Source organism: Typha angustifolia, chromosome 6, assembly GCF_048772165.1.
Source record: "Typha angustifolia cultivar Huaian chromosome 6, ASM4877216v1, whole genome shotgun sequence".
Taxonomy (NCBI): Eukaryota; Viridiplantae; Streptophyta; class Magnoliopsida; order Poales; family Typhaceae; genus Typha; species Typha angustifolia.
In genome coordinates, this window is record NC_133244.1 from 10,272,012 (window position 1) to 10,299,081 (window position 27,070).

Genomic DNA, 27,070 nt, shown 5'->3' on the forward strand with positions numbered 1-27,070 from the left:
GTGGTCTCTCTCCACTCCCATGCCCTCGAAGTCTGGCTTCGATTCCGACCGCTTCGTCTTCCACAATTTGCTCTCCTTCTACTTCAAGCTCTATCCGGATTTCTCCCTCACCCGCCGCCTCTTCGACACCTTGCCCGTCGGAGACGTCATCTCCTGGACCTCCATGCTCTTCCAATACCTCCGCCTTGGCGAGCCCCTCGACTCGCTCCGATTGTTCACTAGCATGTCTTCTGCTTCTTTCGGAATCGAGCCCAATGCCTTTACACTCTCTGCCGTCATCAAGGCCTCTTCCGACCTTCGAGGGCCCACCCTCGGCAGATGCTTCCATGGCATGTTCCTCGTTTGCGGCTTCCATTCGAATCACGTGATCGCCAGCGCTCTTATAGATTTTTAGGGCAGGAACTCTGCCTCCGACGATGCACGCCGCATGCTCGACGAATTACCTGAGCCCGACGCCATCTGTTGGACTTCGATTATCTCGGCATTCACACGAAACAACAGGTTCCAAGAAGCTGTGGCCCACGTCTACTTGATGAATAGGAGGCGTCTGCTTGAGTCGCTTCCTGGTGGATTCGCATTTGGGACCGTCATGACTACTCTGGGTAACCTTGGAAGGCATTGACAAAGCAACCAAGCTCATGCTAAGATCATTATCACCGGACTTTCTGGCAATGTGGTGGTGGAGAGCAGCATTATAGATATGTATGGCAAATGTGACCTAGAAGACTCCCGCAAAATCTTCAACCGGATGGCTACAAGGAACACAGTCTCTTGGTGTGCTTTACTTGGAGGATACTGCCAGAGTGACAACTGTAAGGCCGTTCTTACTATATTCAGGGAGATGGATAAGGATGGCAACCAATACAGCTTCAACATAGTTCTGCGGGCCTGTGTAGGTCTGGTGGCTGTGAGACCTAGGAAAGAGGTCTACTGTCGGTTTCTGAGGATGGGGGTTTGGAGAGATGTTGTGGTGGAATCCGCACTTGTTGATTTTTATGCAAAATGTGGTCTGATAGATTGCTTATAGAGTTTCTGTGAAAATCTGTTAGAAATACTATTACTTGAATGCCATGATCTGTGGCTTTGCTCAAAATGGTGAAGGACAACAAGCTATTGAATTGTTCAATGAGATGGACAGGGAAGAAACTAGGTCTGACTATATTAGTTTCATTGGGGTGCTTTTTGCTTGCAGTCGTACGGGTCTTGTTGAAGATGGGAGGAGATATTTTAAATCAAAGACCGAAGATTATGGTATAATAGCTGGGGTTGAGCATTACAATTGCATGCATGATTGATCTTCTCAGTAGGGTAGGCTTACTTGAAGAAGCAGAAGAATTGATAAACAACTTGGTGTTTAGAGATGTAACATCTCTGCGGGCAGCTGTTCTAGGTGCCTGTGCTACACATTCTAACCCAGATGTAGCAGAACTGGTGGCAAAAAAGATGATGGCACTGGGGCCTCAATATCATTTGAGTTACATTCTTCTTGCTAATGTTTACAGAACAGTTGGTCGATGGCATGATGCTTCAGAGATTCGGAGGTTAATGAGAGCAAGAAATGTGACAAAAGCACCTGGTAAGAGCTGGGCTGAAGTTAAGCGAGATCAATGTCCTTACATGGATAGCACTGAGTTGATCAAATCTCAATTTGAAGATTTTGAAGATCTAAATGTCGAAGAGGAAATTTTAAGTTCCTCATTACATTGGTTCCTCTTTGGATTCTTATTTATAGGTCTTGTGACAAGATTGCTTATAAGAAATAAAAAATAAACCAAGGAACTGTACCATATGGATCTCTGCTTTATGATTTTAACCAACAACTGAGATTATCCTCTCTTTGGAATATCAGACTGTTGGATAATTTGTTCAGCACCTGATGCCAATGGACTATTGTTTACAAGGCCTTCGTGAGCTTGTGGCAGGTACACTTTTGTAAGAATCTATCCTATTGATACAGAAATCAAGATTTGCTCTAATAATCTGTAGGATTTGAGTCTTTTCAATTTTCATTTCATTCATTTCTTTCTTTCCATGCATCCAAAAAGAAACTAGTGGTATCACTGTTCTTCATGAACCCTTTTTCTTCATTTTCTTTTTTGAGAGAAAATGGGGACAATACTTGGTTATTCTTTCAATAGGATCATGAAATTCAAGAAGTGAAATAAACTAAGATAATTTTTTTGAAGTCATGCATGTATTAGGATTTAGGATACTCCATTTGCGGCAAAGAGCTCTGAGATCCTGAGTGAAACCACTAGTTATTTTGGATCCCACCCAAAGTTTCTTTGTTTTTGGTTTTTTTAAATCACCTATAAATCAAGAAGATGAACATGTCCCAAGCAGGATGAAATGAGAAGGGGAGTAGATCATTTCCTGCAAAGTTCCCGGTATTCAGCAATCCATTGAAGAAACAATGATATTCAACTTTTGCGGAGTTTTTTGAGTGCATGAAGCCAAAGAAACCTTTTAACATTGGAGGGACTCACAACTTCGGTAGTAGTGCTTTTTCAGATAGACTTCTTAAATTATGTATTCTTTTGCGTCTTAACTCTTAGGTTGCTGGAGCAGAGTTCAGTTTGCTCCCCCAAACCTTGGTGGTGCTGTAACTACAAGTTGGATTTGTTGTCTTGGAGAGTTTTGGCCGATTGCAATCTCTAGCTGTGAAGAAGTGTGACGCGAATGGAAGGCAGAACAAATGTACAAGGTCAAAATTTGAACAATTCTGAATCAACTTGGAAGACGGTACTAATTTGAGTACACACTTGTGTAGAAGAAATTGTATCTGTTAGTTTTAGTAAAAAGAAAAATGTCTGCAACTGTAGTTTTACATTAATATTATTGTCTCTTCCAATCTTTTTATTTATAAAAACATCCAAGTTCACTTGATTGGAGGAATTTCTTCTTCTCAGATAATTTGGTCAGCATAGTTTTCTGCTGGTTGAGTTCATAAGTAGCTTTTATATGAGATGACTAATGGGCAGATCTGAAGCAAAAACTAAAATCATTTTGTTCCTATGATACTGATTATGTTCTGTGAACAGGAACCTTTCTGTGGTGATGAATGATCGTATTGCCTTAACGAGATTAGGAGACTAAGAACTAAGTATCCTGAAGGTTAATTAGCATTTTTTTTTTTGATAAACGTGCTAATTCAGATTATGTGGTCGTTTGATAGATATGCGGAATGTTTTTAACTTTTTCAAATTATTGAGACTTGAAACCTGCAAAAGTCTTAATCGAAGCTACTTGCATACTGGTTTAAGTAAAACTTATAGACCACACAAATTCATTGCCAAATAATGAAAAATGATGTTCCATCATTTTAAGTGTAAGTAGTTCTTATCACACCAAAGAAGTTTGTCGAAATCATAATTTCCATCCAGAGTTGCAGCCCCCAAAGATTAAGTAGAAAATTTAACATGTAAAGTAAGAAAACAAAGGCGACAGTTATATATTAAGAAAGAATAACTTATTTATTAACAAAAGATAGTATGTGGTTCAGTACTCAGTTTGCTGATGCTGCTCCACAGAAGCAACAGAAAACAAGAAAATGCAAAATTTAGCAACTCCACCTTCTAAAGAAGAACTACATTATATGTTTCTCTACAACTGTCCAAATTTGAAGCTACATATGCTTTAATTTTGAAAAACTAAACAGATAGGCAGTTCAGCAAAGGTATACAATGAAATAGGAGTTTCTACTATTCCTCTCATAAATAGAATGTTTTCTTCATAAAATGGTGAATGATAACAGCATAGCCTCCAAAAATCTCTTAACAATTAAATTTCTGCCCTCATAGCAGCATGTGCAGCTTCACGCTTCATATCTGCAGCTTTTCCAATTCCCTAAAGAACCTATATACTTTCTGCAGTAAGATAGCCAGACACACCTTGCATCACCTCGCAAAAGTTAGTGCAGAAAATTGATTTGCACAAGAATAGCTGATATTGCATGTTTGATGTGGATGTTAAATTTCCACTTTGTTCATATAGTTTAGAACTTTATAGCAATAAGATACTTCCTTTCGAGGAGTTGAATCTGTAGTGATTCCCAATGAACAGATTATGATTGAGAACAAAACTGCAAATACAAGTACAAAAATGACCTGAATAACCCAGATGCTGAGCAGCGACTCCAGGCAGAATAACACAAATCCGATGAAGTAGAAGATCTACAAGTGAGGAGTAATGAACTTTTATCAGTATCAGTATGCTCAGTGTCCTACCTGAAAGTGACCTCAATACTCATTGTTTCTGAAACTCAAAGTGGCGGATTAGCTTCATGTATTTGAGAAAACGGCATCTACATATATAAAGTGCAATACAAAATATTAGCTTTTAGTTTATGAATCCCATGAATATCTATATTTTGTTAACTTTTAATTGGAAGAAAAGATGAAAAATAGAAGATTTTTGTTTATATTGGTTTTTTATTTAACATTACAGATGCTTGCATCTTAAAATACATAAAACCAAACAGCCGTAAATTATCTCAAGAACTGTTGAGTATTACTCATTCAAGCTAGGAATCTTAGAAACATCTGTTTATAAAAAGGAAGCAACTAGTTATTATTTCAGGATACCATAAGAATCCAAACTGAAGCTGTAAAATCTGCTCATAGTTGACTTGCTTCAATTCGGTTCAACTTATGCAAATGATGAATCCTTGTGAGTCATCATCTGTAAAAGGTTACTGATAATTTGCAGTATCTTAAAAATACCATACATCACTGGACAATACATTTAATGTATGGTTTTACATATTATATCATGCCAACTATATTCTGACAAGGATCCTTGAGCATGAAAATCCATTGATGGAGCTCTTGAGATGCCCCAAAGATGAGTTATCTTGGATTTCAATTCCATATCACAAACCAAAGTAAGTGAAAGATCTATGCAAATCATATTCCTTGTATACTGATAGATGATAACTATATTGAAAATAAAATATGCAGTAAGATCTATATATTTAACCCAACAACAATGTTATCATTATCACCAATGACATCAATAGCTGGCAGAATACCACTTCCGCAGAGAACCACAGAAGAAAAGTTAGGATCTGTCTTGTTATACTCATCCAAAGGAAAGTAAAACACAATCAAGAAGATAACCTTAATTTTTTTTAGTAGCATATGATGTAGCAACAATGACATCTTTTCTTTATGTAGCTCCAAAGAGTATAGAAGGGCTTTATCACTCCTAAAGTTGGTTGTTCATAGTCTATACTAGATAAGTCAAGGGTCATATATACCCATCAAAGGAGAAGATTTTAAATTTTTTAGCAATAACTTTATAGGTAGTGTTTCAGACTTTCACTATAGTTCAATAAACGAGCTTATGTCAAAGAATTTCCTTTCAAAGGAAAAGGAGGAGCAACGGCAGAATAGATACAGAAGGCAATATGAATCTGGTGCAGAAGAAAATGAAAAACATTATGTGGGCATCATGCTTTCATTCGAAAGTATTTGTTTGAAACACTTGCAGCAATTTTACATGCCATGTAAATATGCAAAATCATCCAAAATTCATTCCACTTCCAATCCTGAATTACAGTATATAGAACCAAGATTTGATTATGGAAAAGGTATGCCTGTGAGATTATGAAATAAAATTTGGGGTACTATACAACAAATTCTCGGATGATTTCAAGTTTCTACCTCATGGCACGATAAAGTGGGCAGTACCAAAGTAAAAAAGCACCAGAACAACCTGATATAAAATCGATTAGGGCAAGGAACCAGATTTTTATACCTGAAGGAAAACAAATTCATATAAAAGCCAATTATGAGATGGTCTTGCAAAGGATATGGATAACTATTCAAGTGACAAGAGATAACTACCTTCACTCGTAACCAGAGTAGCTAAGACTGCTACGGTATTCCACAACAGACATGTTGTCCACCCTGCATATTAACAAAAAATATAAGTTTAAAATACAGCACTTGGATAAATAGTGAAGGCATAGAACATCATATGCGTAAATATCATATTCTCTTCTGATGACCTATGAAATACTAATTACTCACAGTTTGGATTGTCACAGAGAGAGAGTAGTCCACTGATTCTCAATATTCATAGATACATAAGAAAAATCAATTTAAAACTTTGGGTCAGTTTAGTCCATACTTCTATCACTAAAATATTGTATGCCCTAGTCAGAACTCAGAAGGTAGATGAACAGATTATAATTAAACTTGGCCAGACCCATTTCAGCCGAATGTCTTGGATGATATCTATACAGTGAATTGATCAAAATCTAGAAAAGGGAGACAAGGAAGCCATACCCAAGAATGAAGTAATTGCAATGTGCTGCAATTTCTGTGAGTAAATGGGAATTTCACTTGCAATACCATGGTGAACAATAGGAAAGAAAGATGGCCAGTTTTTCCCCTCTAAAACAATTCCAGCTGTAAAAAGAAAAAAAAGAGCAGCAACTACCATTAGTATCGACAAAGATTTCCTCCCTGACCTACAAAACTACATGGAATAATTGATTAATTTAAGGAAAAGAATACCCTGCGCTGCAACATCTTCTCTTCGCTTTACTTCCTGGATTAGAAGGTAACATGGTGGCCCACAACATTATGCATACAAAGAGAAGCGACATGACAAGGTGAACAAGATGAATGATAGCAAAAACTGTGAACTAGTTGAGTATAATTTGTCTGACATGACAAAGAGAAACCGAAATAGGAAATTACTATTCAACAAAGTCGAAGATAACAATAATAATAATAATAAATAAATAATGCTCCCTAACTCTTTATTTTCACTATAAATTAATTCTATAAGTAGATTAACATGACATGAGGAGACGGTACTTACTAAAAGTTTCCATATTTACAGATATACCCTTCAAAGTGCAAATTTTCATATTTACCCCTTCAAAAAAAAAATGGAAGTTGCCTTTGTACCCTTCCATATAGACAATGTGCAAGGGAAATTTTACAGGTTGTAGAGAACGTCTAAATCTTGTACACACCTAAATCCATCTTCAAGCATCAAGAATACAAACCAATCGTGAGGAGTGTCATTTTCTATTAAACTACATAAGCTACATATTTGCCGGTGACATCCTATAAGAAGTTAACGAAGATCAAGAGAATGATGCTTTACCCATGCTTTCATATATCTTGCCAATTGTCATTTCTTCAAGCAGAATCAACCTGCTAGATTTTAGATTCTGGTAACACCAATGAACAGAAATTAAGTTGATTCTCACCCTAAGCATTAATATCAGAAATACCTGTTCCCGCTTATTTATTTCAGCTTCTCTAGCATGCAGCTCTTTCTCTGTCCTTGTTACATCCTTATACGAGGAGAAATGCAAAACATGGAGCTTTACATTCTCTCTTCACTACGTGAATGTTGTTTGTGCATGCAAAAAGGGAGCTTTACCTCTGTTGTATGTATCAAGAGGAATACCAAAGTCAGCAGGAGGATGAGGTCCAGCAGGCTCTCAAGGAAGAGGTGATAGACTAGAATTTGTAGGCCCAGAGAGAGAGAGAGAGAGACTGCTGGGATATTATAAAAACTAACCAGTATCATGATCAAAACTATCTAGGAAATGTGTAATGCAAAAATCAGGTACTCTTAAGTTTATCAGAGAAGTAGTCCAATTAATGGACACAAAGACCACGCAGGCACGAATGAACGGCTTGTAAAGGGAAAAAGGAAAACCGATTTGTGAGAAGAAAACCGTCGATTTCTCCAAAGTTTACTTCTTTGTCATTGGCGTGCTAAAAAAGAAAAAAAGGAAATCAGGTTGAGAACCGAGAAGGGATTCACGTTGTCCTCTTCCGGGTCGAAGGGATTGGTGGCCATGACCCGGCTGTCGCTGAGAGGCAACACAAGAAGGGATGAAGAGCTGAGACAGTGAACCAACCCATCTCTACTTCTTCTTCTTCTTCTTCTTCACCCATATTTATTTCTCAAGAGATAAAAAAACGGACGAGGAGGATAACGACGACGACGATTACGATGTTCTTTTTGTCTGCGATGTTGCCGGCAACGTCCTTCTGCGTTCAACGATAATACTTCTGCGGAACGGAAGAGATATATATTAACAAACAATGACACTTATTATACCCCAAAACTAAAACAGGAAGTATCGGAAAAAAACTTAGCCTTCTTTTAATCTTAATACAAAGGAATACATACTTTCATAATTAATAAAGAGCTCCATCCGCAAATCTTTCTACTCTTTTTTGTTAGTACAACCAAGCGTACGGTTGCCGGTTGGGGTTGATCTCTTACACGATCTTTTTGCCAAACTACTGCTGCATGACAAATTATATATCCCAAAATATAATACTGATCAAATTATTTCCCAACTTACTGTAATGAGAAAATTGCTGTCTGATACAGTAATTCTTAGTAAATTAAAAAGTTTTCTAATACGCTTAGAAAAAGCAATTAATAAATTGCTTTCCCGGAAGGAGATTTATAAGTTGCTCTTACTCGTCAAATCATTTTTGGATGAGCATAACTTTGTAACCAAAATTATGTTATCATAAAGATGAGAGAGAAATTAACGTGATAATTCTAATCAGAGTTTAATTTAATCTTAGACGAAAAAGATATAAGCTGAAATATGAAAAAAAAATATTATTATAATTTTGTACTGAGTTGTCTATTTTGGTGATAATATATACCGTTATGAAAAATATATAAAAACCTTTTGGGTTGGAATGGCTTTGCTATTCTCTAAAGAAAATTGCGCTCAAAATTTAAAAATGAAAATCCCCTAAATTTTAATATCAATTTTTTTATATAATAACTTATAAATTCGCTCTAAGTGATTTATTTAAAAAATAATAGTATATTCGTTATTAGTATAAATCACTTTTTGTGAAAGTATTTTATATAGAAATAATAATGAAAAATTTTCCCCAACAATTTCCCGATGTATTGAAAATTTGATTAATATACTGAGAATCATTATCTGAGATAGCAATTTTCCTATCGAACAATGCTGTACTTTAAATTTTAGTTTGAACAATAATTCGGAAAATAATTTCCACTGTAGTATATTTTGCTCAAAATCTCAATCTCTATCCTATCCAGTGTCGTACAAGAGCTAGTCACAGATAGTATAATAGGCAGAGGTTGTTGATATGATTCAACTTGATTGAGTAGAGAACCGGATTGCATTAGGCTCTATGCCCAAGGAGGAGTTGGGGGACTTACGCTTAATCCCTAATAGTTATCTATTTTCTAATTGCTTTGTAATTGCTTATTAGTCATTGTATTTTGTAATTTTGTATTCGACCCTACGATCTCTTTATTTCCTTGTACTTAGTTGTTTTGGAATTTAATTGAACCCAAGCCAATCAAGCTAGGCAAAGGTAGCCACCACCTATTTATAGTTGTAGTGTGCACCTAGCTAATCATCTTTGATCAATTGGAATTGACTCATCTTCTTTCTTGTTCGACCCGCTCTCTTTTTCCTCTCCCTCCAAATTATTATTGACCCACCACCTCTACCTACCTCCTCAATTATTATAAGAGAGTCCATTTTTTTACTCCTTTCTTCTAATCCCTTCACCACTGATACTCTAAACCCACACCACTGTTCACATCCATCACCTTATCGACGTCACCTCATCATCCCAACCCCTATACTACCATCCCCACTTCTTAGAGTCCATATATCCACCTACAAATCCCTACGACTCAACTCAAGACCTACATCTCGTAGATTAGTCCTTTTCGACATTTATCTACTATTCGATTAATATCTCAAATCTAATCGGCCAAACCTTGTGATTTGATTAATTGGAAAGTTGTTTTTAAGAGAGACAACATATACAAATTTTAAAATGTTTCAACGGATAGATATCTCGAAAGCACCTCATAAGATCTGTCCAGAGACTTTTGCAGATCGGATCATGCCGTTTCACTATTTGATTGATCGGAGCACATATCAGCAGCCTAACCCGAATGATGCATATAGCATACCTCCTTCCGAATCAAGAAATGCAGATATTAAAGTGAATCTCATAAAGAAATAAATACATGTACTAAATAATGCTGTTGACAAAATGGCCAGCAGTCTTTAATCAGAAAAAGGAAACCACATAATAGAGCTGAGATTGACTGGACCTTCTGCCCAATAGCAATGATAAAGTTATTTGTTCAATCCTGTCCAGCAGGTGATATCCATGGAACTGCTTGTGAGCTGACGTCCATTAATTTCTTCATCAGTTGATTGCTCAGATCCTAGTTATTTGCTTTTTTCCCTAATTGGATATCAGCGTTCTCCAATGCGTCATCGAGAGCTCGACTAAGGTCCTGCACAACTTCAGACATCGGCGGCCTAAACTCTGGTCCTCGCTGTAAAATTTGAGAACGTCACCCAATATTGCACAGCATGATCTCAGCATCAAACGAAGCAGAAGAAGTTGCAAAACATTAATAAGTTCAATGAACATAATTTGCCAGTGTGTAATCTTTTAAAGGAACACAGAAGATTTACCTGTATACAACGACTAATAATATCTGCAAACCGTGACAGTGATCTTATGGAATATCTTCCATTCATAGAAGGATCCACCATTCTTTTCAGTGTATTAATGTCATGGAGCTGAGAACTAGCCCATCTGACAAGATGCTTCTCTGCTTGGGGTCGTGAGCTGCAAATTAGGTAAATAAATGATCCTGCATAATGCGATGTATAATTAACAGAAAGAAGGAAAAGTGATACCTGTCATAGGGTATGCGTCCTGTTAGGAGTTCTAGCAAAACAATTCCAAAGCTATAAACATCACTAAGCTCACTCCATACCGCAGATTCACTTACTTCTGGGGCCTCATAACTGCATAAAACATGACTGCAGCCTGACAACTGAGATTTACAAGAACAAAATTATCAACAAGGAAACAGTTTATGAATTTATCACTTTGACTAAGCAGTAAGTTGTTTAACAAAGCACAAATGTGAAATAGAACTTTTGCATGCACCTTAATATCTATTGTTTCTTTATAACTATTGAAACGCTTGCATAGAACCTTTAGGCTATTATAGCATGAAATAGCATTTTCTGGCCTACACTCGTACACTTTTAAGGGATCAAAGTACCGCTTCACTGGTTTTACTAAGTGTTATCATGCATCTAACTTTTAAAAGTCAGCGGTGCTGACAAAGCACATTTTATCTGTGAACTGTCATAACTTTTATGATAGATGTAATTCCAGTACTTATTTGGTTTCTCTTGAAATTTATCATTTCCAATGAAACATCTCCTGACATAATCTTCTGTTCTGGTTTGTATAATCTGCAGATATGCATATATGGACAGTCATCCCAGCATATATATAATCATATTCTACAGATTATATTTGATTTCAGCCATTCAAAACTGCATGCTGATTTCTAAGCAACATATCATCTAGATGTCATGATACTGAGATTGATTTTTTTTGTCATCAATATAATACTGGACTATTCAAAACTAATGACACTATTTCATTTTCTATATTCTACAATTTGATTACCTGAGTCCCAAAACAGGATGACAACATCGAAGCTAGACCACACTCAGATACACACACTGCTAGTTCATCATTGATAAGAATGTTGCAAGGCTCAAATTTTTGATGTACCACATGTTTCCCACAGCCTTCATGGAGATACCTTCAGACAACATAAGAATTATATATCCATGAAGGCATGCTTGCTTCAATCAGATTCAAAGGTCATAATACTATAAACTTTTCCTATGTAATAAAACTCAACTTACTCTAAAGCTTTTGCAGATTCAAGGGCTATCCTGATTCGAGCATTCCATGATAGTTTTTTCTTGAGATCATCTTCAAAGTGGAGCACATCATTTAGGGTCCTTTTACTGAAAAGATTGTAAACAAGTAGACGCTGTCCAAAATCCATGCAGTAGCCCACAAGCCCAACAATGTTAGGATGCCGAAGTTCAGAAATACTTCTTATCAATTCCAGAAAGTCATCAACAGGTATCTTTGAGTTCACATTATTAAGCTTCAAAACTGTCAAGAGCTGGATGGTAAGAATATCCAATCAGTTATAACAGTGTATTGAATATGTTGTTAGTGACTCAAAAGTAAAATTGGAAGGAGCAACACAACAGAACACCATTAACAATTTGCCATTCTGTACATAAACAGGCTGAAACTGGTCGTTGATATGCAGTATTTGATTTTATCCTCAGTCAGTTTTAAGGTGAAGCTGTTCAGACTGCCGTATTAAAAATAGATAATGAAAATATAAAAGCATACATATGTATGCATACACTTTTATATAGATGTCCAATTAGAGAAAAAAAATTACTGCACAAATTGTATCAAATCAGATAATGAAATATACCTCTCTTTCTGGGTGCGCTGCCAGATACACCTGGCCAATGCTGCCTTCTCTGATCAGATTCTTTTCACTGAAACTGCTTGTATATTGTTGTAGAGATGCTACTGAAAAAGGTATTGCAGAAATCGAAGGAACTTGTTTTTCCATAGGATTCCTTCCAATTATTTCTGTTGGAATCATACAGTTAATATTTTTATCAAACAGTGATGGTCTCTCAAGTGTCATGGACCCTGTGATATCAATATTATGTTTTCTTTGTCCACCAATAGCCTCCAAAGAAACTATCAACAACGATACATAATAAGGAATTATATCAGAACAGGAAGATCACCATCTGGAAAGGTTATTAATCATTGCTAAAACATAAATGCTAAACTCTTACATTTCCCTACTTTGTTTGATTTAGCCAAGCCAGTATTAATCTGAGGCTTCTTTGGACTTCCATGTGTCCCAACAACCTGCTCCCTGAGAATTTCTCCATCACTTGATTTTCTCTCTTTCCATTTTGATATGTAGAACATAACAGTTAACATTGCAACAATGAGTAAACTGATGGCAACAATGGCATATGCAATAACTTTGATCACTGAAAATTTCTTAGTTTTAACTAGCGGACTGTCATCTTGAATAGATGGTCCCCCAAAAGTGCTTGCAGGCAGGTTTTCTGGAGCTTGAGAGTTTGAGGGAGACGATGGTAGTGGTGGCACAGGTGAAGGAGAAATGGAGGTATTGAATGAGTTACCATTATTCCTGCACAATAGAATTAATAGTTTCTTATATATATGCTATCACAAAAAACCAATTTCTAAGTAACTGCAATACTTACGCCAAAAGTAAATTTACAACGAGTGCTTAGGCATAACTTGCAACTTTGGGTTAGGTACATTGTAGACTATCTACTTGTATTTTCAGAAACGAAAAGGAAGTACTAAACTAATGAATTTTGCAGCTTAATGTGATGAGGGTCTTACGTAAAATTTGCAACAGTCAGCAACTTTTCTGGGATAGATCCTGAGAATAAATTATTTGCGACATTCCTATCAATATCAAGTCAAAGAACATAGTTAGAATGAAGGCAATAAAAGCTTGTAGAGATTTAAACTCATTATCTTTAGGTGTTCAGGTGTCAAAAAGAGTAATGATCATCATGATCATGGGGATGGCTAGAGAACATTACAATCTCAGTTACTAATATAACTGACATATTCTTACAACCATCTATCAAATTGACATCAACATTCCGTGAAAAAGGTGACACTAACTAAAATTAAGTTATAAAGGGGCTTGTCTGTTTTCCATTAGGCCAGTTAGAAGATCGAATTTCCTAGCTTAGACCTATTTATATTTCCAACTGGTTATAATATCATAACACTAACCTGAAAGATTAATGGCAATTGACAATCACAAAAGCACACAACACTTGTGCCTCATGAGTACCAAAGTCCACTAAACCAAGATTTACAGCACAGAATGTACAGAAAAATAAATGAAATGAAAAGAAAGTACAAGTCTTTCAAAGGAAGATTTTCCAAGACATCAAGGGTCCCCGATAGCTGATTATTTTGCACATGCCTGCACAATAAGATAATTTCCATATATATATATATATATATATATATATATATATATTATAAGAATATTTGCAAAATGATTAGTAATGTAAAGATAGAATCTTACAGAGTAGTAAGAGAGGACAAGCTCTCCATCGAGAATGGAAGTGGGCCACTCAAATTGTTAAAAGAAAGATCCCTATATAATTTGGAAGTGTAAATGCCCTCAAACTAAAAGGAGGGAAAAAGAGTATAAATTCAGAAGAAAAGAAGAAAAACATACATATTCACTAGTCCAGTAAGAGTATGGAATACATCAGGTAATTCTCCAGTTAAACGATTGTGACTTAATGACCTGGTTTAAGGAATGGAATAATTAGAAAAGGGAAGTACTCTTAGTTACTCCTTAGGTGCCGTGATTGATATATTGGAATATTGCATGCCCTTACATGTCGGATAGAAGTTTTAGCTCTGATAAATTATTTGGAATAATTCCTGTGAACTGGTTGTCTGAAAGATAACTGTAAAATGCAACAAGTTCACAAATTTGTAGAAAATTAGTGTCATTAGAAATTAACACATTAATCGCTCTAATAAAACAAATGTACAAGGATGCGAGACCATACAAGTTCTGTATTGTAAGAGGTAATTTCTCTGGTAGAGTTCCACTGATATGGTTATTGCTCAGATCTCTATCAAAATAAAAGCGCCATGAAATATTAATAAAAAAATTGTGATGACATCTTATAACAAGATAATGAACACAAATTTCATATAGGAAATTGCATCGAAGTAAGTGTTGAAGGAAATGATCTTGGATCAACACTCTATGGTGTGATATATATCAAAAGATTCAAAACTTTACGTCGTTGTAATGAAAAGTAAGGTCCACCATAGTGGCAAAGGCACTATGATTCAAGAACATACATTGTTACGATGGAGGTGAAGTCTACCAACGTATCACTCAACTGTCCTCCCAAGTTTGCGCCATTCAGTACTCTATCCAAAGTTAAAATAATTAGAAAAGGTGATGAAGCTATACCAAAAGGAGTATAGGAAAGGTTGGCTGGACATTACATAGTAGTAATAGTTGAGTCAACACATTGGACACCCTGCCAGACATCAATGCAGGGATCTCCTCCATATGCAGTCCATCCAGTAAGAGGAGGATAGCCCAATGCAGCATATAGGTTATTGATGGCATACACTACAGATGAAAAGCATACTAAAATGTTACACTGGATAAGGTAGGAATAATATGATCTGCCAATACAATTACATAAAAGAGAATCTGTACTGGATTGGTTGAATATACAAAAATGTAAACCAAAAGAGCATGCTAATGAGCCAGCCTCCGGCAAATGAAGGGCCTAGGGAGGGCAAGATGTGCATAACCTCACCCAGGATGGTAGACAAGCTTTTTTTGCATGCTCAAACCCAATAAATCAAGATGAGTCATGGAAAAAAAAAACAAACTCAACCATGTGCAGCATTCATTAAAAAATAAAGAAGCATCTTTTTTTCATGTAGATCCTACAAGAGGACTCTACTAATAATGGAACCCATACTTGGCCAAGAAGGTTAGTAACTGAAAACTATTTCATGCAAAGATTCATACAAAAGATAGTGTGTCCTCCATCCACCTAACATCACAGATTCAATAGTATTACATATTGCTGGTTAAATGTCAGGAGAAAAGGAATAACAAAATTTGAAATAGAAGAGGAACTAAAAAGTAAAAACATACATCTGTGGTAGCATCTTGGAAACACTATAATGAGAAGAACATAGTTCAGCATATGTTTATCATGCGGAAGTGTCAGTCCTGTATGGTGGTTATGAGAGTTCATGACAGAAAACTACTTCTCATGTCTCGTAATTAAAAAAAAAAAAAAATATATATATATATATATATATTTCTAAATATCTGCACAAGCAAGATAAACTTCTTGAGGCTAAAATCAAGATGCTATGTGAAAGGAATATCTAAAGGGGATTTAGTAAGATATATAAACTTTTCAAGGTTTACCATCAAGTAGGTTGGTGTATCCCAATGTAAATGGCACGGCAAGTAGCTCCATTAGTATCACAACAAGCCATATCGAAATCCTAAAGTATGTATTATTTGCTGTTGACATTCCTTTGGCAAATGATGCCTAACCTGTTCTGTTTGCAATAACAACAGAGGACAAATTTTACTATAAATGACAACATACAATTATCATATACAAATGTGCAAATAAATATTACAGATGCCGGATAGAGAGGACGGAGATTCTTTTTTTGTTCTTTTTCTTTTTGAAAGAAGACAGAGGACCATATCAAATAGTTTTAAGAATGGAGAAGAATATAGAAGAATTTCAAGCCAGAAGATGCAGAACATACATAATAGCCGATGCCAATAGACCTCATCCAACTGATAATGGCCTGTTCCATAAAATCCCTCAACGAAGGTTATATCCTTGCTCACACCTTCCATGAATTGTCTACTCAAGGGACAAACTTGCAGATAAAAAACGATAGGAAAAAAAAAGCAAAAAAATTTCTTGTTTGGAGCAACGCAGAGTAGCAAGTTCACCTACTGGTGACCCGTGCACAGATAGATGTCTATTGTTTGCAGGTCACGTCTCTACCAAGAGATTTTTCCAGAGGCCCAAAATAAGGAAACCAATACTTGGAAATAATGCTAACCAGGTTTTGGGGATCGACAAGTCACACCAAAGCAGCCAACTCCTCTAAGAAGACAAACTAACAAACAAGTAAACAAACAATCTGGAAGTTATAGAAAGAGCGAAACTGCAAGAAACCGAAATACCACCGGATAAAAAGAAAAGAAATCCCTCTAGGAAACCCCGACCAACAGGAAACAGGAAACAGGAAACAGGAAAATCAAGCTCACCATTCTAAAGGCCGAACCACAGCAAAACTTTACCTCTATTCTCAAAAATATATCTTATCAATTTCCTTTTGAATTACTCCGAAGTATTATGACGTGTTTCGAGTTTCTAATTAATTATCTCTGACAGACCAAAAATAAAAATAAAACGATGTTGGGAAGACGAGACTGCCCGGACTGCAATCGATTTGATGGTGTGTTACACCGGAACTCAAGTAGGGCACTGTCATTGTAAATATAACAAAATTACAAATTCCATTCTTTTCAATTAAGGTGTGCGCAGGCAGACGAAAGAACGCTCCGCTGCTTAATTGAAAAGCAATGGCTCTCCTCCGTACGATCGTCTATCGGGTGCGGGTGCTGCTGCTGGTTTTTAACTAGTCGCCACATTTTACGGGAGGTCAATCACTCCCCCTCTCTCCTCTTCTATTACGGATGGAGCCCTGCCCGCCCTGTAGGTTTGAATTGCTGTATAGCGAATCTCCTCTGAACTCGGTTGCGGCTTGGTTTGTTTGCCTAGCAAACAATCTTCCGCTTCTTCCATGCCCGCCCATTCCAACTGCACTCCTACCTCGATTGGCTCCTGCTTCGCTCGCGCTTCCGCCTGCTATCTATCTTTAGTCCGGAGACTCACAGGATTAATTGAATCATCCTTCCGACACCGTCGATCGCCACCGATCGCCATAAATTTATATATATATATATATTTACTACTGTTACGAATACTGGAACTACTCTACTCGTGGTGAGGAGAAGGGCCCTTCCATTAACTACCGAGATTCTCAAGAATAAAATTCTTGGCTTTAAAAAATTCTCGTCAGTATTCATCTGCTATTTATGGGTTTGCATGCCCTCTTTATAGGATAGAGTAACATTCTTCTTCAGTTTGACAGACAGACAGTCTGTCATTATTCATCATACCCGGTAATGTTAGGGGGAAAAAAAAGGAGGCCGTTAGGGAGCGAACAAGAAGAAGGAAAAATAAAATTAAATTAAATAGAAAGGAAGAATCCTTGAGAGAAAACTATTCTCTTTCCTTCTCTCTTTCCTCCTCTTTCCATTTCTCATCCTCTCAAATCCAAGATGCTCCTAATCGTGCCCAACAGGTAAACCTTTACTAAGGAGAATATCGTGCCTCACGAGGTTGTTTACTCCCTACATTAGCAAGTCTCATCTGCTTATTAACTTCTCTACGTGTTTAGGCCCTCCTTGTCTCTCTTTATTCTGTTGATGCCCCTCGCTACTTGCTCTCCTGTGAGATTCTTTTTAAAAGAATTTTTTTTTCTTCAATTGCTCTGCACCTTCTTTTGTATGTTTCAGGAATTTCGTTGATGAAGCATCTGGGTTTGGTTTCTTATATGTGTTTTTTTTTTGTCACCCTGTAGCTCATTATCATATTTGATACTTTAGAGGATCTCATTGGCGGGTAGCAGGGAAAGAATCGGTTGAATCCATGACCAGGAGCAAGAGAAATCTTTGTACGAGCGTCGATAACTGCCTCTTTTGTCAGGGATGAGCAGGCCAAGTTGCATAACTGTGGTAAGCCACGTGAAAATGGTGTAAGATGTAATGAACACACCTGCCTCCTCTTCTTCATCCTCTAGTGTTTCAGGCTGTGCGAAATTTGATAGCAGTTGATGCAAAGCGCCTTTCCTCCACATGTTCCCTCTAGTGTTGGAACCGATGGTTTAAAACTAGATCGTTTACATGTCTCGTCTATGACAAAGGAATTAATTGGCGAGTTGTGGAACCAAATCTTTTGAATATAGCCTAGTTGCATGGACGCCACCACCACTTCACTTAACACAGTCAGAGCATTCCAAGATTCGACAGCCTTGTCTCTGCCATCATCTCCACCCATGTTGTTCAGGAAGGTTAAAACATATCATTGACACCAAGTTCCCAATCGCCAGTTGGCATGGCCAAAACACAAATTCATTGATGGAGGAAATTAATAACAATGTTGAGGATGGTAATAGCAGTAACCCTTCTGGAGCTACAACTCCCTCACCCATACTGCAGCAGAGGATAGTATCTATATCCCCAACTCCTACGCCACCGCCATCGCCCATGATACTAGCAGGACTACCCATGTTTTTCCAGTATTCATCTAGGCAACCTCCAGATGATGTGGAGCCAATAGCATATTCCATGTCCATCAACGGCAATGGTCATGATTGCAACTGCAAGTCTTCTGCTGAGGGTGCAACCACACTAGTCGCACCAGGAACCTCCACCATCGTGAGAAAATCTGCAATTAAACTCCCAGCACCTCCGATCCCACCTCCATTATCTAACATGGCCACCCCAGCCCTGTCCCCTCCTGGCCATAAAAAGTCTGTACCGCTACCACTACCACCCCCACCCCCACCGCCCAAAAGCTCTGCATCATCAATAGGGATGGTATCCTCTCCATCTCTAAAAGGATCTGGGCCGCCTCCACCTCTGCCCCTAAGTGTTGCAAAAGCACTACGAGCCAAAAAAGCTAATACCAAATTGAAAAGATCAATACATACGGGAAATCTTTATAGACTTTTAAAGGGTAAGGTAGAGGGGTCTAGTTTGGATGGCAGAGCATCTAACACAAGGACGAGCGCAAAGGGATCTGCCTGTAACGCTCAGGGAATGACAGATGCATTGTCTGAGATGACAAAGAGGTGTGCACATCTCAACTCTGTCGTTTGTATAATTAATTGAAGTGAGCGCAGTATTCCAGAGCAATGTGTTCTTATTACAAGCTTATTAACCTTTTGCTTTATTTGACTCATACTGTCAGATCGGCCTACTTTCGACAGATTGAAGAAGATGTTGAGAAGTATGCAGTATCAATTTTGGATCTGAAATCTTTTATTACAACTTTTCAATCAAAGAACATGGCTGAGCTGGTAAAATTTCATCAATATGTGGAACAATGCCTCGAATGCTTGACTAATGAAACACAGGTTATGTCATGCAAATATGGTTCTCCTTGCAGTTCAGATTGGTAACTTTGTTCGTTTGTCTTGCTTATCAACTTGATAGTTTTTCTGTTTGTAGATCTTGGCAAGGTTTGAAGGTTTTCCCTCCAAGAAGCTTGAGACCATAAGGATGGCAGCAGCACTTAATTTAAAGTTGGATACAATAATCATGACGCTGAAGAACTGGAAATTGATGCCTCCAGTTGTGCGTCGACTTGATAAAGTTGAGTGCTACTTCAATAGGGTAATTACATGCAAAATGAAACTCTAAGTTCTAACATACTTTGCTGAGATGTTCACTATTTGTCTTCTTTTTTCTTTTTCTTTTCTTGGTGGAGAATTGGGGATTAACCCCAATGAATTTCACATATCCTCGTAATTTTCATAGGTCAAGGAAGAAGTGGATGTGATAGAGCGCAACAAAGAAGAAGAATCTAAGAGATTCCAGAGTCAAAACATTGCTTTTGACTTCAGCGTCCTTCTAGGGATAAAAGAATCTATGGTTGATTTATCATCAAACTGCATAGAAATGGTGCTCAAGGTAGGTTAATTTCCTCAAACTGTTTGGAAGTACTGATTACATACTCTTTAACTGCAATAGTATCCATCTTCTCTGCTTCTCCACCTGCTTAGAATACTACAAATTTAGGTTGCACAAGTTACAACGAAGAAAGTTTGAGGGTGCGCCATTAAGGAGAACTTGCAGAGAAAATAGTCCTGTGACTGGAAGGTTATGTTATACTAACATCTTTTATTCCTTTATTTTGGAGAAGTGAAGATGCAATATCCACTGATGACTTACCTATCACTCTGATAAAGTTATCATCGTCATCTCTCCGTGGGTTGATCACTTCCTTGCGTGACATCTAACAAGTGTTACAATTATCTTATCATGTTGATCTTTCCATCTGATTAGCAATACAAGTTGAGCAGTACAATTAGTTGTTATTTCTTTTGATCGACTTAGACTTTGAACCAGGAGAGGAAAGAAGCAAAAGAAATGGCGCGAGAACTGAAGCCTCAAGCTTGTGGTTCGCTGAAGATGTTGTGGAGAGCATTTCAACTTGCCTTTCGGGTGTACAACTTTTCTGGAGGTCAAGATGATCGCGCAGATAGATTGACAAGTGAATTAGCACATGAAATAGAGACCTGCCTGCAGCTGTAGCTTACCTGTTTACGTAATTACTAGTATGCATGAAATCATCATACACCACTAGTATCTTACTCTAGCAAGTACTTTATTCCTGAACGATTCTATGGCCCATAATTGGCAGACCTGAGTTATTACCTTCCTTATGTAACTATCATCCTCAGCTTAAATTTATATCTTGGAAACTTATTAGCTTCCTTATCTAACTGTTCATGACCATAGTGACCTATGTAACTATGATGCTTCAGATTTGTACCCACTGTGCGTAATTTTAGGTGCTTCTTTATTAAATATGTAATTTGTACCCACTTTGCGTACCTGGTGTCTGTTTGATTTCACATTCAAATTGGAAATTTCTAGTTATTAAAGAAACGCACGGATGCTTATCTGAAACAATTCTACGCCAATGGCTTGGTTTCTGTCTGTATTTTGGTTACCTAACAAATATTTGATCCTTAATTATGTCCAAAAGAAAAGGTCAACTTCTTATTTCTTGTTTGTTAATATAGAGAAAAAGAGTAGATACTTGAATCGTTAGATGAGCGAGATTATCTAGAGTTTTTGAACTCATAAATTAAGACCTTGTTTGATTTAAGACTAAATTCTAAACTTAATTAATTAATCTTAATATTTTTAAAAATATAAAAAATAAAAATATTTAGTTACTCAAATCCCAAATAATATAGTATAGAAGGTTCCAGGGACCTCTTCTTCTCTTTGTACGAGCGTGCATAAGAATATATGGTATTGGTAGGCATTAGGCAAGTGCTTTCGATAATATCATAGAGCGGGAAGAAAAGGAAAGGGTATATCATTGACCGGGAGGCGTAAAGGACCTCTCTATTTCAAATCGATTGGCATTTTTCTTCTTAATAAGCGCCAAAAACAAAGGAAGCTTCACAGAAACTCCCCATCTTTCGTCGGCTTCAGTGTTGGGAGCGTGGGAGCCACCCAATAATTTTTACTTTCCTACCTGGCGTGGCGTACTGGCGTGTATCTAATTTGCCGTCTTGCTGGACTCCCACATGGATTGTCCATTTGTCTTTCCTATATTTGAGCCTGACGAGGGGGTTTACAAACAGCTCGCCCGTTGCTCCTATGATTTGATCTGCTAACCCATGATTTTTTAAATTTAAAGCCCTAATCTTACAATCTTATTTTCCTATTAAATTACATATACACATATATATATATATATATATATATATATATATATATATATATATATATATATATATATATATATATAATATCTTCTTTCTCGACCCACATCATCATTCTCATCCTCATCGTCATCGTCATCGTCGACGAGAGGCCAGACCTGTAACTAATACCTATACCTACACCCCATCTAATGGCTTCCGCAGCGTACGAGGCAGCGCGTATCCTTGAGGCTGGTTGTGATGGCGGGGCGATTAAGGAGGTGCGTCAACACGGCCACGGTCGAACCGCTCACAACATGTCGTCTTCGTCCCTGCGTAAGAAGTCGGATCTGACGCTAGTTTCCAAGGTTCCCTGCGGCCTCCTGCGCACCATCCTCACCAACTTGCAGGAGATCTTCCTTGGGACTAAGCTTTTCCCCCTCTTTCCTGCAGTCCCTCTCGCCGTTGCTGCCCATTATTTTTACTTTGGAAGCGTAAGCATGTATTTTATTTATTTATTTTGTACTATTCCATCTGCTTCTTCTCTTCTTTAATCTTAAATGGAACGAGCGAATAAATAAAATTAATATATTACTACGGGATTACGGATATCTGTCGCTATTGTTTATTGTCCTTATCGGGGAAGTCAATAGGGGTTTCAGGATGAAATTGTTGCTTCTCTAAGCTATTTTATTAATCAATTAATAATACCTGGCTCTCAATTCTTAAAACAGGCGTGGCTATTCGCGTTGAGTTTATTAGGTCTCATCCCTCTTGCTGAGCGCGTCAGTTTTCTCACTGAGTAAGTTCCTTCGACTCATTCTCTTCTCTTCTCTTCTCTTCTCTTCTCTCTTCAGGGAGTAGTTTATTTTAATTTAATTTAATTTAATTTAATAAATAGCATCCACAACACAATTCCACCTGCCACATCCACTGAGTGCTTACTGCTTTTTGAAGCAATTATGCAGTCAATCTATTAAAATCTCATCGTCCAATATCTATTCTTGTATCACATGGTCTGGCTTCTAATACAGCTCGTGCCTTAATTTTGAGATCGCATGGATAAGGTGCTATTAGTTTGACTGCTCCATCCAATTAATCCCGAGATCATTCGTTTCCATTGCTGCACTCGGTTTCACCGACAAACCAACCCTCTCCTAATTAATTTAACAACGGAGTCAGGGAGTAAAATTGAGGAAGCAAGTCATAATCAAAGCAACTGAAGAAGCCGAGGCTCCTAACCGAGCACTCTGTAAAGACGAAAACTAGACTCTGCACATCTTTAATTCGACCAGAATTCATCCCTAGATCACATTCGCCTTAATCACCTATCTGGTTCTCTACAGAGTAAAGGATTACTTTTGCATCTCACCTGCTTGTTGACTTTCTTCTTTTCATTTGTTCTTAGTTGACTTAATTAACCTCTCTCTTATTTTTATTTTTTATTTTTTTTTCCTACAACTGGATATGGCACTACAGGCAGATAGCATATTATACCGGTCCTGCTGGTATGTTCTACCTAATCCCTTAGCCTTTACTCCGGCATAGTCATTACTACGAGATGCATGGATTCAATTGGCTGCGAGAGTGGTTAATTGAAGTTGCTGTTTCCACAGTTGGAGGACTCCTAAATGCAACATGCGGAAATGCCACAGAGCTGATCATAGCTTTGTTCGCGTTGCAACATGGGAAGATTGAGTTGGTCAAGTGGTCTCTAGTGGGTTCCATCTTGTCCAACTTGTTGCTTGTTCTTGGTACCTCCCTCTTCTGCGGTGGACTTGCCAACCTCCGCAAGGAGCAATTATTCGATCGAGTAAGTCTGTGAACTAAATAAGACCTTTTAATGTATTATCGGTCCCTTATCTAACAGCTTAACTCTTTTTCTTTTTTTTTTTTTCTTTCCTGTACCTATGTTTTATGCATGAAACTGCTGACAAACCCCGTTTCTGTTCTTCACAGAAGCAGGCTGACGTGAACACTGGGCTTTTGTTATTGGGTGCTCTTTGCCACTTGTTGCCAATGATATTCAAGTATGCCATAAGCTCTGGCGAGGGCATAATTGCCACCGGTTCAACATTGGATTTGTCGAGAGCATCCAGCATTGTCATGCTCCTCGCCTACGCGGCTTACCTATTTTTCCAATTGAAGACCCATCGCCAACTTTTTGAATCACAAGAGGTGAGTAAGTTACCGATTAATCCTTTCATGTTTCACTTTTCTTTTGAACTGTTAAAAAATTCTTACGTACTCGTAGATGCTGCCATCCATGCTACTTCATCTCTGCTGGTTTTGATAAGTAAGCACATTCATTGTAAAAGTCTAATATTTTAGCTCAATTGAACAATAGGGAGATGATGAGAACGATGATGTTGCTTCTGAAGAGGCAGTAGTTGTTGGATTACCATGCGCATTAGCTTGGCTAATTGGCATGACGATTGTGATCGCAGTACTGTCAGAGTATGTTGTCAGCACCATCGAGGTATTTATTATTTGTTCATCTACTTCCTTTACTTTTTCTTATCAATTTCTGGTAGTTGCTTTGGATCTTGGATTAATTACCTATTCAAATTCATGAGAAGCATATGAAAATGTGAAGGAACATATGCTAATATACAGGCAGCTATTTATGTCCCTCGCTTCATTAGACATCTTATCTGGCACTAATTTATTAGTTGGATATTAACTAGGAACGCTGACTAAATGGTTTGCTAATCTCAATAGCAGCCCATTTATAAATGCTTGAGAGATTTTAAATACTTTGTTTGTGCTAAGACAAAGATGCATGAAAAGATTGTTAAGCAAAGTTCTTTTTCTTTTTCACATGCAGGTGCTGTTACCACATTAGATAATGTGATATTGGGATGTGACTTTATTTCTTTTTAGAATAATTTCAGATATGTTACTACAAAACCTGGGTTGATTCTTACTTCTTAGTTTCTAGTACATGTGAGATGCTATGCTTTAACTTTACTATTAGAGTTTCTTCATGACATCATTCTGCTTATGTGCGGAGAGTATCAAGCAGTTTGCTAACAACCTGAATAAAATTTTCGGCAATTGTGAATTTTAAAGCTACTACAAGCATAGGAAAATGATACTTCTTATGTGATGGTTGTACTTGTATCCGCTTTTGGCTTCCTATATTTTCTGTGTCATCTTTAGTAAGTTTCACTGACCATAGTTTGCCTGAAGAAGCATATATCTTATTAAGTCCATTTTTTCTCTCTTTTGAGAAGGTTAAACTATCTATAACTTATTGGGAAAATTATAAAAAGTGTGTTTGGTTGTCAAAAGATGGACTTTAATGAAATGGCTAGACTATAGTGAAATGACTAGACTTCAATAAAATGACTCTTCACTCTTGAAAAGAAAGTCAATGAAAAAGTGGAAATTTTTTTTAAGTGGAATTATTTTTGATGGGTAAGGAAATCAAAACGAGATGATATAGATGAAAGAAATGGTTTCTCTATTTTAGTTCTTATGATTATGGTATCCACTTTAGAACTCTTAACCAAAATGTCGTTTAGTCAGATGATATCATTTTTTAGAGTATCATCATAGTAACTGCGATGTGTATTTCCATGTAGGCTGCTTCAGAATCTTGGGGAATATCTGTGAGCTTTAATAGCATCATCTTGCTACCAATTGTTGGAAATGCAGCGGAACATGCTGGTGCCATCATTTTTGCTTTTAAGAACAAGCTGGTAAGTAATATAGAAGCAGCTTGCATCTCCATGTGGGTTTGTAGATTCACTACGTACGTACGTGTGTAATACAGGATATCACTCTTGGGGTTTCCTTGGGTTCGGCAACTCAGATCTCCATGTTTGTGGTGAGCATTTAAATTTTAATGTAACCTCTAACAAACTATCCATTTCTTTCTTGGGTTAAACAATCTTTTCCCCACCTTATTTGATACGATTTAGGTTCCACTGAGCGTCATTGTGGGTTGGATAATGGGGGTTCAAATGGATCTGGATTTCCATCTATTGGAGACTGGTTCATTGATCATGGCAATACTAGTGACAGCCTTCTCTCTACAGGTAAAATTCTATTTTTTAATCGTGTCATGCTAGCCCACTAACGAGAACTGAGACATCGTGTACTAATGTGCAGTAATCTATGGTGATCACAATGTTTTACTTCATGATATTAATGGATTTACTAATCTTTGCAGGATGGGACTTCACATTACTTGAAGGGCTTTGTTCTTCTGCTTTGTTACATTGCCATTGGAGCATGCTTTTTCGTTCTTAAAAACCCACCAAGTAAGAATTGCTCAAATAAGACCACGTATCTTACTCTGTTAACTCTTTCATCAATTTACTAATGGTTTTTCCCATTTCTCAAACAAAAACAAAGAAGAAGAAGAAGAAAGACCACATATTTATCCAATTCTAGAATTGTCCGTGGACACCTAGCTATCTAAGACAAACTAACTTTTGACGATTTCCTATTGATAGATCAAACACATAATGTCCAGATGGGTGTTCCAACCATAACATCGACGGTTCAGGTTGCTAAATAGAAGGTCGGCTTTGACTTGCAAGTGTTAGAAGAAATTATTTCTTAAAATTATACATTTATTCTCAGAAAAAAACTCTTTTATGCATTTAAACTACATTGCAGAGGTTCCCTGAAAGGCAGTCATTCGTAATGAAGCATCGATTTCCAGATGCCTATTATCTCAGGATGTTTTACTGGACGATATAATTTTGTCCTTTGAAGAATAAGGAGGATTATGGAAATGCTTTGATGCTTTCTTCTGCTTCTGCAATTTTTATCTTCAAATTGCAGTTCCAATGTGCAAGTCATATGATCATTCGTTTCTTCTTGTCTCTAACAAAAGAATGGCCGTCGATTACCAATTTAAGTGCCACTAGGAAATTGAACATTTCGCTTTGCACAGAATACTGATGCCTTATGCCTATGTGATATAACCACTAAAGTTTGTCTGGAAATGTTGCATATCTTTAACAAGGAGTAAATCTGGACATCAGTGAAAATCACGTTTCCCGGTTCGCAAGGAAATATCC

At 37.2% G+C, this 27,070-nt stretch overlaps 4 protein-coding genes and 1 pseudogene across 12 annotated transcripts; 3 read left to right on the forward strand and 2 right to left on the reverse strand.

Annotated features, from left to right (window-relative positions):
- The first annotated feature begins 19 nt into the window (after positions 1-19).
- LOC140760956 (pentatricopeptide repeat-containing protein At1g03540-like) lies at positions 20-2,886 on the forward strand (annotated as a pseudogene).
- Positions 2,887-3,559: 673 nt separating this feature from the next.
- Positions 3,560-9,934, reverse strand: LOC140761730 (secretory carrier-associated membrane protein 3-like). 3 transcript variants are annotated; one of them, XM_073099184.1, is made up of 10 exons: positions 9,859-9,934; positions 8,167-8,285; positions 7,253-8,045; positions 7,123-7,172; positions 6,522-6,555; positions 6,291-6,413; positions 5,847-5,909; positions 5,664-5,715; positions 4,107-4,172; positions 3,560-3,866 (listed from the first exon to the last, which is right to left on the reverse strand). In XM_073099184.1, exons 4-10 carry the CDS (start codon positions 7,132-7,134, stop codon positions 3,815-3,817), a joined length of 402 nt encoding a protein of 133 aa, XP_072955285.1. In that variant the 5' UTR covers positions 7,135-7,172; positions 7,253-8,045; positions 8,167-8,285; positions 9,859-9,934; the 3' UTR covers positions 3,560-3,814. The 3 variants fall into 3 exon arrangements, with proteins under 3 accessions (XP_072955285.1, XP_072955283.1, XP_072955284.1); XM_073099182.1 differs by having other exon boundaries at positions 5,664-5,757; XM_073099183.1 differs by having other exon boundaries at positions 5,664-5,757; positions 7,123-7,175.
- A 43-nt stretch (positions 9,935-9,977) lies between these two features.
- LOC140761729 (protein STRUBBELIG-RECEPTOR FAMILY 3-like) lies at positions 9,978-16,383 on the reverse strand. 7 transcript variants are annotated; one of them, XR_012104609.1, is made up of 17 exons: positions 16,275-16,375; positions 15,919-16,055; positions 14,967-15,096; positions 14,817-14,888; positions 14,516-14,581; positions 14,339-14,410; positions 14,173-14,244; positions 14,017-14,088; positions 13,846-13,911; positions 13,311-13,376; positions 12,722-13,089; positions 12,343-12,620; positions 11,747-12,015; positions 11,502-11,640; positions 10,712-10,851; positions 10,484-10,623; positions 9,978-10,341 (listed from the first exon to the last, which is right to left on the reverse strand). XR_012104609.1 is itself a non-coding variant. In XM_073099178.1 (17 exons), the coding sequence occupies exons 2-17, from the start codon at positions 16,025-16,027 to the stop codon at positions 10,228-10,230; spliced, it is 2,190 nt and encodes a 729-aa protein (XP_072955279.1). In that variant the 5' UTR covers positions 16,028-16,055; positions 16,275-16,375; the 3' UTR covers positions 9,978-10,227. The 7 variants fall into 7 exon arrangements, 4 of the variants coding, with proteins under 4 accessions (XP_072955279.1, XP_072955280.1, XP_072955281.1 ...); XM_073099178.1 differs by having other exon boundaries at positions 10,484-10,640; XM_073099179.1 differs by having other exon boundaries at positions 10,484-10,640; positions 15,919-16,050; positions 16,275-16,293.
- Positions 16,384-18,002: 1,619 nt separating this feature from the next.
- Positions 18,003-21,196, forward strand: LOC140761463 (uncharacterized protein At4g04980-like). Its single transcript, XM_073098793.1, has 6 exons — positions 18,003-18,039; positions 18,171-19,442; positions 19,562-19,727; positions 19,822-19,986; positions 20,131-20,283; positions 20,722-21,196. The coding sequence occupies exons 2-6, from the start codon at positions 18,727-18,729 to the stop codon at positions 20,905-20,907; spliced, it is 1,386 nt and encodes a 461-aa protein (XP_072954894.1). The 5' UTR covers positions 18,003-18,039; positions 18,171-18,726; the 3' UTR covers positions 20,908-21,196.
- Positions 21,197-22,151: 955 nt separating this feature from the next.
- On the forward strand, positions 22,152-26,806 carry LOC140761793 (vacuolar cation/proton exchanger 1a-like). The gene is made up of 12 exons (XM_073099291.1): positions 22,152-22,528; positions 22,769-22,836; positions 23,514-23,542; positions 23,651-23,847; positions 23,994-24,212; positions 24,382-24,513; positions 25,622-25,738; positions 25,813-25,866; positions 25,961-26,077; positions 26,212-26,302; positions 26,498-26,565; positions 26,664-26,806. The coding sequence occupies exons 1-11, from the start codon at positions 22,247-22,249 to the stop codon at positions 26,560-26,562; spliced, it is 1,371 nt and encodes a 456-aa protein (XP_072955392.1). The 5' UTR covers positions 22,152-22,246; the 3' UTR covers positions 26,563-26,565; positions 26,664-26,806.
- Positions 26,807-27,070: the final 264 nt, after the last annotated feature.

Excerpts from the sequence above, each read along its gene's own strand:
- LOC140761730 (XM_073099182.1), bottom strand. Across the intron at positions 5,758-5,846 it reads TACTCTGGTTACGAGTGAAG|GTATAAAAATCTGGTTCCTT; the intron begins GTAGTTATCTCT and ends GTTTTCCTTCAG. Across the intron at positions 4,173-5,663 it reads CCACTTTATCGTGCCATGAG|ATCTTCTACTTCATCGGATT; the intron begins GTAGAAACTTGA and ends CCTCACTTGTAG.
- LOC140761729 (XM_073099178.1), bottom strand. The coding sequence starts at position 16,027 with ATGTCAACAGCAAATAATACATACTTTAGGATTTCGATATGGCTTGTT. Across the intron at positions 14,089-14,172 it reads CTTACTGGACTAGTGAATAT|GGATCTTTCTTTTAACAATT; the intron begins GTATGTTTTTCT and ends CAAATTATATAG. Across the intron at positions 13,377-13,845 it reads AATCTTCCTTTGAAAGACTT|GAATGTCGCAAATAATTTAT; the intron begins GTACTTTCTTTT and ends TGATATTGATAG.
- LOC140761463 (XM_073098793.1), top strand. The coding sequence starts at position 18,727 with ATGGAGGAAATTAATAACAATGTTGAGGATGGTAATAGCAGTAACCCT. Across the intron at positions 19,728-19,821 it reads GCTTGACTAATGAAACACAG|ATCTTGGCAAGGTTTGAAGG; the intron begins GTTATGTCATGC and ends TTCTGTTTGTAG. Across the intron at positions 20,284-20,721 it reads GCATAGAAATGGTGCTCAAG|GAGAGGAAAGAAGCAAAAGA; the intron begins GTAGGTTAATTT and ends ACTTTGAACCAG.
- LOC140761793 (XM_073099291.1), top strand. The coding sequence starts at position 22,247 with ATGGCTTCCGCAGCGTACGAGGCAGCGCGTATCCTTGAGGCTGGTTGT. Across the intron at positions 23,543-23,650 it reads ATATTATACCGGTCCTGCTG|TTGGAGGACTCCTAAATGCA; the intron begins GTATGTTCTACC and ends CTGTTTCCACAG. Across the intron at positions 23,848-23,993 it reads AGGAGCAATTATTCGATCGA|AAGCAGGCTGACGTGAACAC; the intron begins GTAAGTCTGTGA and ends TGTTCTTCACAG.